This window comes from Triturus cristatus, chromosome 5_2 (genome assembly GCF_964204655.1).
Source record: "Triturus cristatus chromosome 5_2, aTriCri1.1, whole genome shotgun sequence".
Taxonomy (NCBI): domain Eukaryota; kingdom Metazoa; phylum Chordata; class Amphibia; order Caudata; family Salamandridae; genus Triturus; species Triturus cristatus.
In genome coordinates, this window is record NC_140588.1 from 701,865,181 (window position 1) to 701,879,423 (window position 14,243).

The 14,243-nt window shown below is 52.5% G+C and overlaps 1 protein-coding gene across 1 annotated transcript in view; it reads left to right on the forward strand.

The window, feature by feature from the left end:
• The window catches only part of SRPX2 (sushi repeat containing protein X-linked 2), a 424,745-nt gene that overhangs the window by 295,524 nt on the left and 114,978 nt on the right, over positions 1 to 14,243 (forward strand). Inside the window, exon 4 of the mRNA XM_085607790.1 lies at positions 5,146 to 5,337. Within this exon, the coding sequence (XP_085463916.1) occupies positions 5,146 to 5,337 (192 nt within the window). The remainder of the gene's footprint in view (positions 1 to 5,145; positions 5,338 to 14,243) is intronic.

Genomic DNA, 14,243 nt, shown 5'->3' on the forward strand with positions numbered 1-14,243 from the left:
TCCCCACACACAAATCTGCATTCCCTTCTGTAGTGCTCCCAGAGCCAGGAAAGGAAGGGCAGTGATTTTGTGAAAGGCTTCTTTGATGTCTCCCTCACTTCAAAGACACATTTGGATATAAGTACTAGACCCCTGACACCCCCCAATCGGTTCACTTTTGGGTCCTGGTGAGACTCGCCAAGAAGAGGAGCTGCGCTGACAGGAGGGACTGCCACTTTGCCCCTTGCTTTACTATGTTGGCCTGCTGTCTGCTGATTGCTGTGCTGCCAGAAGGGACTGCCACTTTGCAACTTGCTCTGTTGTGTTGGCCTGCTACCTCTTCAGTGAGGGACAATTGAAATTGCTCTCTACAACCTCACCAAACCTCAAGTAACTCCAAGGGCTTGCTGCATTGCCCCATGTTGTGAAGTCGCAGGACCAGAAAATACTTCAATACTGCAAAAGGGGTTAACAAGGGTCGAGGTATTCGCTGTGTGACCTACAAAATACAATTCAAGAGCGACCGCGCAGATCTAAATCACCATCCTGGCTGAGTAAACCAGGTACAGGAACCAGCGGGGCCTAGAGCATTGACTGGTGTAAATTGCTTTCCCTCCCAGTCCCAAGTGCGCCGCACTCAACCTTATTTTTATACACTGTGTTGCTGCGCCACGGCCCAGAGGAGCACATACCTCCCCCTGACATGTGCTAGCACTAGGTTGACAGTTTTTTTTTGTGACTAACAATGTATCCACTTCGTACGGGAGGGCCTTGAACCCTTCCATTTCACTTGTTCGACATTCGCTAGCTCTGCTAGCCCTGAGATTATTGCTGAACTGACAGCCTGCATCCCGTATAAAGGAGTGACTGCATTTTGACCATTTTCACTGATTAATTTAGAAATGCTAATTGGATTTTTGTGGTTTTGGTCATATTTAAAACAGATAAAGATTATCTCTTTTTCTAAACTAGTGTGGAGTCGTTTTGTGGTGTTTTCACTGTGTTACTTTAATCAATGTATTGCACAAATACTTCACACATTGCCTCTTTTGATAAAGGCAAAACATCTGGTGTGACAATGCAGAAAATACAGATTTCCTACATCATAAACCAACAAGACCTGAATATGCAACCACCACCAGCACACTGGTACAGCCTCTGGGATATACATTACGTACACAGACATTTGTGCGCAGTTTCTAGCAAATATGTAATTTAGGTAGAGTGGCAAGATATGTGTTTTCCTGTTTGTGTATGTATGCTACAACAGCATTGCACTTTACATTATAATATAGCATAGCATAATGTGACATACACTGAAAATATGGAAGTACAAATAATTCGAATTTTTAAAGAACACAAACAATATCTAAGAGTATAGTTACCAAATTGCATTGGCAGTAAAACGTCAGACCTGCCTATGATATTATAAATTAAACTTATATATGGGCTGCCAAATGATCCGTTGCAAGTGTAGAACATTAGATATTCCCAAAAGAATAAACCAGAATTCTTTTTGATTTGCTATATCACACGAGGAAAAAGCAGAGGCAACTTTATCTCATCTCAACTTTTAATAATAGTCAAATATTTTGAAATATTTGTACAGTTTAGAAATGCAACCAGTTAATGTTTTGACATTCGTGTGTGCCAGTAAAGCTTCCACTAAGCGCATCCTTTAAGCTGTACTGGACCCAGTAATTACAGACGGCCATGCCTTTGCAGACAATCAGATGTGAACATTGATGCTATTGAAAAATAAAAAACTGTAGAATTTAAGATTGTCTCTTCTTTGCCGTGCTAACCTTTGATTGTCTTTAAGAATACAACAAATGCTGAAAAAAAGAAACATACATAAGTAAGTTTCCTTATTGCCTTTAGTCTTGTTAGCTCCATCCTGGATCTCTGGGGGTGCGGCAGCACCTGCTGCAACCCTACTGAAAGAATATTGTTTCAATAGCCTGCTCCCATCAAACGCCAGCCCGCCCACCGGCGCCCCATTTTAGAGGCAGCAGCAGTGGAGACAAGTAATCCGCAGAATCGCCACCTCTGCCCACCTTTGAATTCAGAGCATGTCAGAGCAGGTATCTGTGAGGACAGCACGCCAGCAGCACCTCTTTTACTTAAGAAATAATGGATCCTTGGATTCCATCATGGTTAGTGGCGTAACGAAACTTGAGCCCGGGAGCCCCCACGCAAAGCAAATGCAGGAGGCCCCCCACGCTCCGGACCCAGTCCGGAGCACTTATGCCATGGACCTGCCAGTGCTGGAGGCCCCCTCCTAACCCCGCGGGGTCTGCGGGGCCTTTGTTATACCACTGATCATGGCCCAAGGCATGCATTGTAGGCTCGGAGATGGAGACTACCAATGCCTGGGAACAGGGACAAGGGCAACCTCACCTGTGGAGCATAGGTAATTCCTAGGATTATTATTCTTTCCTGTCTGCATGCTGTTTCCACCACCCCAGGCATGTGGGATAGGCGTTGGAATTTGTGTGGTTTTTTCATGTTGGGGGAGCGGGAGAATGGGCCCTGCCCTCCGGGTGTAAAATAGTCCTAGTGACTATTCCAGTTCTATTTGCCTGGGGAATCCCTGTTATACTGCCATGCAGGTTAGCCCGGAAGGAATCCTAAAAATGTCCTAGCACGTGGACGGCAAACTGCAACACCAAGTTCCGCAATGCAGAATTCCTAAACCAGCATGCATTGCCTCTGCGGCCATGGTAGTGTCTGCCACTGCCCAGGTAATTGACAAACCGCCTCTTGAATCCGATGGCTTTGCATCGGCATAATGTGAAGAGGCGGTGGCGCAGGTTTAAACTGCGTGAGCCGGTATGTAAAGTATGATCCTGGAATCCAATTACGTTAGTTTGAGTATTATAAATTGAAACACTACTGCACAGCTCCAAGATAAACGTCCTGCCTCTCCTCCAGACCAGCCTGTATGACCAGGTTCCACCAGAACCTCAAGAACTCTGATGACAACGAAAATGGAATGTAGGAGAAACTTACAAATGAAAATAACGCACAGTAAGATACACTCCATTGTCAATAACTAAACATACCATAAGTACATTAATAAAACACACAAATACATAATACTTAGTAATGATATCATAACAGTACCTCTGCTCAAGTTTGAAAAGGGGTCTGAACAATCAAATTAAACTCTCCGCCTTCGATACGGTGCCCCACCGTCAATTAATTACTCGTCTTTCAAGTAATGGCGTATCTGGTCTGGCTTGGGGCTGGCTCAAATCATTTCTTGAGGATAGAACTCAGCAAGTATGGCTGCCGCCGATCTCCTCATCCCCTAGAAGGGTGACCACGGGCGTTCCACAGGGCTCTACTTTAAGTCCTCTCCTCTTTAATCTTTACGTTACTCCCCTGATCTACTTAGCAGAGGAATTGGGAGCTAAGATCATAGCTTATGCTGATGACACTCAGCTCCTTTTCACCTGGAAGGAAAACGACTTGTCCCCAGACCAAGCTAAAAACTGTCTTTCTGCCATTTTTAAATGCCTGGCACTTTCGCAGCTTAAGTGCAACAAGGACAAGTCGGAGATACTTCTGTATGGCTCCTTCCCCCCTTATTATCGGGAGGCACTCTGGCCTACAGTGTACCCCATGCCAAAGTCTATCTGCAATCCAGCTAAGAATTTGGGTGTGTGGTTCAGCGAGGACCTCCGGTTCTCCCCACAGATAAAGAGACTTGCTGGTGTGCGTTTTGGCATACTCAAATCGCTCAGAAAGTTCCTTCCTCTTCTTCCCATACCAGCCAAGGAGATGGTGACACGAGTCCTCATCTTGTCACGCATTGACTATGTCAATGCATTGTACATCAGCTTGCCCGGATATCAGTTAAAACAACTACAAACAATACAAAATGCTGCTGCTAGAGTTTTGCTTGGCATTCCCGGAAGATCTAGCATGAAACAACACCTTCGGGACCTACATTGGCTTCCTGTGGCCCGTCGTGTCCAGTTCAAAGCCCTCATTCTCGCTCAGGGAGTGTTGCATGTATCGGGCCACCCTATCTTAGGAAACACTTTTGCTTCTACCAGCCCAGGAGACAACTGCGCTCAGCTGTGCAGCATCTAGTAGTGGTTCCTCGCTTTTGCCTTACTCGAATGGGGGGTAGCTCTCTATCTTTTAAGACCGCAGAAGCCTGGAATGCCCTACCTTTGGAATTAGGGAACATCCAAGACCTCTGGCTGTTTAGGAAGCAACTAAAGACTCTGGGGCAGATTTCCAATAACTGGCACATCCCTGCATATCAGCAGGGATGCGCCAGTTATTTTGCATCAAGGCAGACACCTCTTGCGCCACCATGGATGCGCCGCATTTACAATGCGGCGCACCATGGGGCAAGAATAGACAGATGCGTGACGCATCTGCTGCCGTAAAGGTGACACATTGCTGGAGTCGCTTCGCAAGCGCGACGCAGCTCCAGCAAGGCTCGGGGATCCCTTATGCCTAACATGCTGCGTCAATCCTTACGCCTGCTTCAAGCAGGCGCAGGGTTTTGACGCAGCATGGCCGTAAAAGTGACTGAGTGAAATCTTGTAGATTTCACTCAGCCACTTTTAGGAGGCGTTCCTGCGCCGGAACGACCCCCCGTGCCGGAACGCCCACATGTGGCGCAGGGCTTTACAACGTGACGCATCTCCCTAGATGCGTCACGTTGTAAATACCCCGCAGCATGGCGCTGGCTTAGCGCCGCCGCTACATCACAAAAGTGACGCAACGACGGCGCAAATGTGGCGTACGAGGCTTGTAAATCTGCCCCTCTGTTTTTTAGTTAAGCTGCACCACTTTCAGTTTCACTGCTTTTCAGTTGGCTTCCGCGCCGGGGCAGTCTTGAGTAGCCGTGCGCGATACAAATGCCAATATCATAACAAAACATAACAAAATAATGTTATCATTCTCGGGCTCAAAATATCCTTCCCCTGACACTTCCTGAATTAGTACATCCCGTTCACAGTTTGTCAAAAGTCAACTTTTTTAAAGCACCACCAGTACCAGTCAAATGCTTCTTAGTCACCACTTACATTAGTCTACATGTGCAATTACTGTATTAAAACGTTTTAACAATGGAGGAAAAAAAACAAAATTATTTAAAAACGTGTAGTTTTGTGTTCATGATGTTGTTTCTTTTATGCCTAGCTCCTCGATGGTGTTATAATTTGAACATTAAGGATGGCAACGCAGTCTGTTACTCTCCTCGAGGAGCTGGCTATCGCAGTACCCTGGGGACCCGCTGCCACTTGACTTGTGACCATGGATTCCGACTGATTGGACAAAAAACGGTGCAGTGTCTGCAAAGTCGCCGATGGTCTGGGACTGCCTACTGCCGAAGTAAGCCTGAGAGTGAGCAGGTGTGAGTGCTTTGTGCAATTATTAATTGAAAGGAGCCATCCGGAGAATGATGTCACAATAGGTCTCAAAACCCAAGCACACACCATCAAACAAAGGAAGATTCTAGAATTGTTGGTGATTATTAGGGATGCAGATATGTGATTTTCTCTACTGTGGGTGGCCCTCAACAAACAGCTGGAAGTGGCTACACGTCTAGCATTCTGTATATGTGCACGAATATCTCCAGGTGAATACATATAAAGGGGCAACATGAAATAAGTTATCATTTAGCAATTAGGTCACAATCCAAGAGCCATGGTATTGTGGGTGCTGATACTGCAGCCCGTAGATGCTGACATCACAGAGTGCTTTATTTACTGTATAGGGTATTACCCACCCATTCCGATTTTTGCAGGTAAGAATATGGCATAAAATAAAATATTGAAGTTTGTGCACATATTTGTTCACAAAGGTAAATTTAGACGTATAGATTTACACACATGTAAACATACTAATGCACCAAATAGTAACTTTACACTTTTCTGCTTTTCACCAGTTTGAAGGGTGCATAGTTACATGTCTCAACTCTGTCAACACTGAGGGTGGAGCCTTCTAGAACATGATTTACAAGTGTACAGTTACTAGTAGTTACCGTTCACATGTAGGCGATGTGGTAGGGATCACCCTATGGTAAAGTTTAGTACACAATAATACAGTTTAATAATTATTAAACAAATATTTAAAACATTGTAATACCAAATGAATTTATACATTACCTTAAAATAATTATTGTTAACCCAGAACTAAACAAAGATGTTACAGCACATTATCTCATCATATAAATTGTTTAATATATAATTAAATAAAAATATATCAAATCAATTCCTAATCATTATTTAAAATATATGTTTAAACCCTTCCTTCATTTTTAGGTTGAGCATTCGAGACCTCTTGTATATGCTTTAGTATATACTTAAATGTGTATGGACTTTGTGGGCTCTGGAGATCAGCCCTAGGACTTGTCTGCTTTTAAGGACTTTTTGTTACTGTTCAACTGCCTCTATTTGACTGTCTTAATAGAAAAAGACCAGTAGAGGTCAGTAAAATACCAGAATTGCTTTCTGCTGAGGGACTTTCTCTTTTTTAATTTTTCTGGAAAGTGCCTCTATTTAACTTTCTTGATAGAAAACGACCAGCAGAGGTCAGTAAAACACCAGAATCACTGTAGCATTCTCTAGATTCCAGTCCATAGAAATTGTCTTCCATGAGCACACGTAGACAATAATATTTTTTCAAATCTTGTATTTTCAGTGATATGACCACCAAAGGCCCTGATTTTATATTAAAAACAGAGCTTTGGGGGGCGTGGCTAGCAGCCAAGCAAGATGGCCGCAGCCTAACGGAGCTCCGAGGGTGAGGCCGACTCCCCTGCCATCCGTGCACTGATCCGCTTATTCAACTATCCCTAACTGCGCTGGGCTGGTAGCCTGCAAGAAGCGACGCCGACTGAGCCGCCTCCGGGGCTCCTACGTGCTTGTGAGCCTGATCGGCGTCGATCCGCTAGTGGCGGCCTGCGCCGCCGGCCGCGACCGGGGCCTGGATTATACTGAGGGCCGACCGCGGTGTGAGGGAGCCTGGGCAGTGGCTGTTCCCAGAGACGACCGGAGCGACTGACGAAGGCGGCGCTGGGGCGGACCGGGATCGCCCGTGCCTTGCGGCCAAGTGGAAGCGCCCCGGACTGTGCGGGGGGAATATCGTCCCCGTGATCCAGCGGGGGGGGGGGGCTCGCCCTGAGGAACTGTGACCGGCGCTGTGATCCCTGGGGGCGTCGCCCCGTCACCTGATGGGCAGCTGCCCAGCGCAGCCCCGTGGAAGGCGTAAGTGGGGGCCTGCAGAGGAACGCTGTGGAGTGGCCCCCAAGCTGCTGCAGTGAGCCGGAGCCGAGGACTGTGGCCGCTCCTAGAGACGACCGAGGTGCGTCGCCGGACTGAAGGAGGCAGCGCTGGGGCAGACCACGATTGTCCGCGCCCTGAGGCCTGGTGGGTGCGCCCCGCATTGAGTGCAGTCTGCGGCGGTCCCTGCGGAGGGAGTATCGCCGCCGTGATCCGCAAGAGGGAGGCTCGCCTTGCGAGGCTGGGGCTGACGCTGTGATCCCCGGGGGGGCTGCCCCGTCGTCTGCTGTGCGTCTGCCCCGGCGCGGCCCCGTGAAAAAGGTGCGTGGGGGCCTGAAGAGGAGGGCTGCGGAGTGGCCTCCGGGTTGCTGTGGTGTGCCGGTGGCCGTCCGGTTATTTGGAGGCTTGATTGCCGCTCCCGAGCTGTGTGGTGACCTTGCCCCCCCCGGCCGGCTGGGTGACGAGAGGAAAAGTCCCGGTACGGCTCCCGCCGGCCCGAGATGTCCGGGAAGGGGAATCGCACGCACCAGCAGAGTAAGCTGGACAGATTTGCCTACAATAAAGACGCGGCCGCGGGGGCCGGGAGGACGGACGGGGCTGCTGCAGAGGCAGAAGCGCCTAAGGTAACACTGGAGGACATAATGCTAGCCCTTAACAAAGCGCAGACCACGGTGGGATCCATCTCCACGGATGTGTCCTTGCTCAGGGCGGACTTCCAAAAAATGTCGTCCAGGGTCACGGACGTGGAACGCACCACGGCGGCTTTAACGGGCGACACTACCCTCCTGCTCCAAAGGGTGTCCCAGTTGGAGGCTGAAACGAAACAAATGGCGGCGAAGATGGACGATCAGGAAGGGCGCTCCCGGCGCAATAACGTCCGAATAACGGGAATTCCCGAGAGTGAAGGGACATCCGCCATGGACTTGTACATAGAGGACTTAATAAAAACCAGACTGCAGCCTCGGGGTCTCTCGTCGTTCTTCTCGGTGGAGCGCGCCCACAGAGTACCTGGGGGTAAGCCCAAGGTTGGGGCGCCCCCTCGACCGGTGCTGGCCCGCATCTTCAACTACCGCGACAGGGATGTCATCCTCCAGACGGCCCGGGTGGCGCCACCGTTACGGATTCAGAACTCGATGGTGTCGTTCTTCCCGGACTTCACGGCGGCGGCGGCGGCGCGGCGGAGAAGCTTCCTGGAGGTCAAGAAGACGCTGAGAGCCCGCGAACTGCCTTACTCCATGGTCTTTCCGGCACGCCTCCGGGTGGTGGCGGAGGGCAAGACCCTGTTTTTCTCGACGCCGGAGGAGGCGCACGACTGGCTCGAGGGCTGGAGGCCGGCGGGCGGCCCTGGGAGATCGGACAGGCGGAGGCGGCGCGCAGAGGGGACGGCGGACGCCGGCGACCTGGATCCGGGAGGGGAGACATCGGACCGACCCTAGTAGGCAGCGAGACTCCGTGCTGAATGCTCGTTACTGCCTTCGGAGGTGCCTCGAACTGGAGGCCTTGTGGGACTAGACGGCGCCTGCTCAACGATATTTCAAGGGGTGGACAGTTGAACTTCGTCCAAAGGGGAGTATTTGGTCTTCCTCGGGCCGCCCGCTCCACTACACGCAAGTACTGTTTTGGGACTTGGGATCTGAGCACTCTGCTGAGTTGGGGTGGCGGGCAGTTTGGAGTCCGTATGGCAGAGAGGCAGGGAGGGGGTGGGGGGGTAAGGGAATGTTCGAAAGTTTTGTTTTACAGTTTTTGTTTATAATGTCGCATATGTTTCAACACACAGTACACGCACCATGCAATGCAGGCACGGCCTGTGCCGCTCCGTTCATAGCATCAGCCCTGCGCTGCTCCTGCTGCGGGAATGGCTGACACAACGTTAGGGCGGTCCACTGGGGTCCCCCTCACTCCGGCGCAGCCTCTCTCCCTCCTTACGTGGAACGTGCGTGGCTTAGGCGATAAGATTAAGAGGGGTTTGGTCCTCCAGAGTCTCAAGAGATGCTCCCCTGCGGTGGTCCTGTTGCAGGAGACCCACCTAATGGGCACTGCTAGTAAAGCGATGGATAGATGGGGGTACAAGATGGTGATACACTCTGACTTCTCCTCCGGTTCCCGCGGGGTGGGTATAATGGTAAGGAAACAGTCCCCATTAATCATACAAGGCACTCGGGCCGACGGATCGGGGAGGTTTGCGGCGCTGCATGCCCAATGGGAGGGACGCCCCCTGAATATTGTTTCGGTTTACATTCCTCCTGCCCTGCATGCTGCGACCCTTCCCGCGCTGAGCAGCTTCTTGCTTGATCTGCCGGAGGGAGAGCTCATAGTGGGCGGCGACTTTAACGCGGTGGTGGACGGCCTGCTTGACCGCCACCCGGAGCGGGCTGATGGAGGGGGAGCGTCTCGCCTCGGGAGTTTCTTCGAGGCACTCGGACTGACAGATATATGGAGGCTTCACCACCCAACACAACGCCACTACACATACTACTCGGGGGTGCATAAAAGTTTGACCAGAATAGACTACTTCCTGGGTTCGCAGGGCAGTCTCCAGTATGTAGACAGCGTGGAAATCAGGCCCAGGGGCATATCGGATCACTCACCGATACTTCTACAATACACGCGCTACCACCTGACTAGGCGCCGTGTCCCCCCCTTGCACCCGTGTTATCTCCAGGTTCCCGACATCTGCAAAACACTCGGGAAGGCTACTAGTCTCTATTTCCAAGAAAATACCTCGTCGGTAGACTCTCCGGCTATCCTCTGGGAGGCGTACAAAGCGGTCCTGAGAGGACACGCGGTCGCCTCCATTGCGGCGCACCGTCGCGCGCGGCATCTTGAGCTACAGTCGCTAGAGGCGGATCTTGCCGCGGCAGAGGCACGCCAGGCCGCACACCCATCGCCTGCGACCTCCCGGGGATTACAGGTGGCGCAGGTGAAATATAAGGAGCACCTGGCGGACTGCACCAGGCGACGGTTAGAGGCCACGCGACACAGAATCTACGATGTCGGGGACAAGACAGGGAAGCTGTTGGCATGGTTAGATAGAAGGGAGGGTGGTTCCAGGTGGATTGCGCAGCTCGTTTCGGGGGAGGGTCGGATGGCAACTGACCCGCGTGATATAGTGAACACCCTGGCGGGCCACTTCGCTGCGGTCTACTCCTCCGCTTCTTCCATGTCAGAGGAGGAGGCGATGTCGTATGTTCGAGATCTGGATATGCCCAGGTTAGCCCTGCCGCGATGACGGCCCTAGAGGCCGATCTGACGGTGGACGAAATACAGGCTGCGGTGGGAGAGCTTCAGTCGGGTAAGGCGTTGGGTCCCAACGGCATCCCGGTTGAGCTGTACAAGAGGTTGATAGGGACGCTAGCTCATCACCTGCTTACTATGTTTTCCGATAGTCTGCGACGTGGCGAACTCCCGCCGGATCAGCGCACGGCAACTATTGTGGTCATCCCAAAGCCTGGCAAGCCGGCGGAGGAGTGCACCTCCTACCGCCCCATCTCGCTCCTTAACGCAGAGGCCAAGATTCTGGCCAAGCTGCTGGCGGCTAGGCTGACGCCGCACCTCGCCGACATTATACATCCGGACCAGTCTGGCTTTATGCCCGGCAGAAGTACGTCCCATAACCTGCGGCGTCTGCATGGTGTGTTGGCCCGGACGGGTCGGGTGGGTGAGCCGGCGGTGCTTCTGTCGTTGGACGCGCAAATGGCGTTCGACATGGTCGAATGGCCCTTCCTGTTCGCGGTCCTTCGCCATCTGGGATTCGGGCCCAAATTCTGCGCTTGGATTCGTCTCCTGTACACTAAGCCGTTGGCTCATGTTGCGGCCAACGGGCATATGTCCGGCGACTTCCCCCTGTCGCGGGGCACGCGCCAAGGTTGCCCCCTGTCGCCCTTATTGCTTGCCCTTGTGTTGGAGCCTCTGGCGGCGTGGATACGCTGGGAACCCTCGATAAGGGGACTCCGGTGTTCAGATGGCTGGGAGGACAGGGTTTCTCTCTACGCAGATGACGTCCTATTGTATTTGGCCTCCCCGCGGCGCTCCATCCTCACGCTGCTAAATATATGCAGGGTCTTTGGCAAGGCGTCGGGGTACACGATAAATTGGTCCAAATCCGTCATGTACGTGCTGTGTGGCCCTCCACCGCAATTACCGGCGGATTGCCCCCTCAGGGTGGCGGAAGGGTCGTTCAAGTATTTGGGTATCCACATCACTGCGGACCCGGTAGTATTCTACCAGAAGAATCTTCAGCCCCCGTTGGACCGTCTTCGTCGGGATGTCCGTCACTGGGGGGCGCTGCCGCTGACCCTACTGGGGAGGGCGGCGCTCTTTAAGATGATGTCCCTGCCTCGCTTCATATACGTGCTCGAAAACACGCCATATCCAGTGCCCCCGGCGTACTTCCGCTCAATTGCTGCACAGGTGTCTAGTCTTCTGTGGCACAACCGACCGGCGCGTATTGCACAGTCCAAACTTACCCGCGGCTGGTACGACGGGGGGATAGCGCTGCCCGACATCCAACTTTACTACTGGGCGACGCAACTCAAGGTCATCAATTATTGGCTCCATGCCCCGCACAAGATTCTGGCCAAGCTGCTGGCGGCTAGGCTGACGCCGCACCTCGCCGACATTATACATCCGGACCAGTCTGGCTTTATGCCCGGCAGAAGTATGTCCCATAACCTGCGGCGTCTGCATGGTGTGTTGGCCCGGACGGGTCGGGTGGGTGAGCCGGCGGTGCTTCTGTCGTTGGACGCGCAAATGGCGTTCGACATGGTCGAATGGCCCTTCCTGTTCGCGGTCCTTTGCCATCTGGGATTCGGGCCCAAATTCTGCGCTTGGATTCGTCTCCTGTACACTAAGCCGTTGGCTCATGTTGCGGCCAACGGGCATATGTCCGGCGACTTCCCCCTGTCGCGGGGCACGCGCCAAGGTTGCCCCCTGTCGCCCTTATTGTTTGCCCTTGTGTTGGAGCCTCTGGCGGCGTGGATACGCTGGGAACCCTCGATAAGGGGACTCCGGTGGTCAGATGGCTGGGAGGACAGGGTTTCTTTCTACGCAGATGACGTCCTATTGTATTTGGCCTCCCCGTGGCGCTCCATCCTCACGCTGCTAAATATATGCAGGGTCTTTGGCAAGGCGTCGGGGTACACGATAAATTGGTCCAAATCCGTCATGTACGTGCTGTGTGGCCCTCCACCGCAATTACCGGCGGATTGCCCCCTTAGGGTGGCGGAAGGGTCGTTCAAGTATTTGGGTATCCACATCACTGCGGACCCGGTAGTATTCTACCAGAAGAATCTTCAGCCCCCGTTGGACCGTCTTCGTCGGGACGTCCGTCACTGGGGGGCGCTGCCGCTGACCCTACTGGGGAGGGCGGCGCTCTTTAAGATGATGTCCCTGCCTCGCTTCATATACGTGCTCGAAAACACGCCATATCCAGTGCCCCCGGCATACTTCCGCTCAATTGCTGCACAGGTGTCTAGTCTTCTGTGGCACAACCGACCGGCGCGTATTGCACAGTCCAAACTTACCCGCGGCTGGTACGACGGGGGGATAGCGCTGCCCGACATCCAACTTTACTACTGGGCGACGCAACTCAAGGTCATCAATTATTGGCTCCATGCCCCGCACTCGGATCCGGCGTTTAAAGCGGATAGAGCCATATTGGGCATGAGAGGTATGTTGTCGCCCCTGTACGATGGGAGGCTCGGCCCAGAACTCATTGGCCCCCTGCGACAAACAGTGGCCGTGTGGCACGCGGCCCAGGCCCGGTTGGGATGGAGAGGAGTTTTGACCCAGCTCATGCCCTTGTGGGATGCGAAATGGCTCGGGAGACTTAGGCATAGCAGGGGCTTCGATAAATGGGATGACATTGGGATCTCCACAGTGGGCGACATGTGGCACAAGGGTGCAGTGATCACCTTTGCGCGCCTACAGCAACACCACGAGCTGGCGCCTACGGAATGGTTCCGATACACACAAATTAAACACGCGCTGCTCGCCGCTTTGGGGCCTGGAGCCTCAGTTCCGGAAGCGTCGCCACTGGAGGATAGGCTGCTCACAGATTATATGCCCCAGCGGGCAACATCATTCACGTACCGGAAGCTGATAAATAATCTCCCGGACCCTATGGGCACACTGCGGGAGAGGTGGTCCAGTGATGTCGGGGAATTTGATGACCCAGACTGGAGGGAGGCGTTGGCGTCCCCGCGGGAGGCAGGGATACCTTCCAGGCTTCGGTTGGTACAGCTCCGGATTCTGCACAGGTCCTACTACACCAGGTACACACTCCACAAAATAGGAAGAGCACCCCACCCATTCTGCCTGTGCGGCTGCGGGGAGGAAGGCACCTTCTACCACACCATCTGGGAGTGTCCTAAAATCCAAGAAAACTGGAGGCGAGTGATGCGTACGCTGTCCCAGGCGGGGGGTGTGTCGCTTGCACCAGAACCCAGGCGCTGCCTGCTAAATGTATGGGAGCCTAACGACCTTGGCAGGCAGGCTCAGTGTTGGGCCACAGTGGGAATCGTGCTAGCTAAGCGGAACATAGCGCAGAAGTGGGGGGTGGGAGAGGTGCCGCTGCTGTCTGTATGGGGGCGTGACATGGATAGGGCTATGATAGCCGAGCGCTCAGTGTACATAGGGAGGGGGTGTCCCCAAAAATGGTCTAAAATATGGGGGGCATGGAACACATATCGGGGAGATATATGCGAGCCACCACCAACGCTTGATGATGAAACCCTTGATGCGGACTGAGGTGCAGGCCTCTATGGTACACATTTGGGGTGTGACTGTTGGGGATGGGCGCATGTGTGGGGGGATTGCTGGGAGGCTGAACCGCTTCAGATTTTGTTATATGCTGGACAACGACTAAATGATCGACAATTGCTGTACTGTACTGTGTTAAAAGAAAATAATAAAAATTGTTTAAAAAAAAAAAAAAACAGAGCTTTGGACTATACCGTTTCCCGCTGAAAGGCAATATTTCTCTCTATGTTTTCCCATACCTGGCGCGTCACGCAG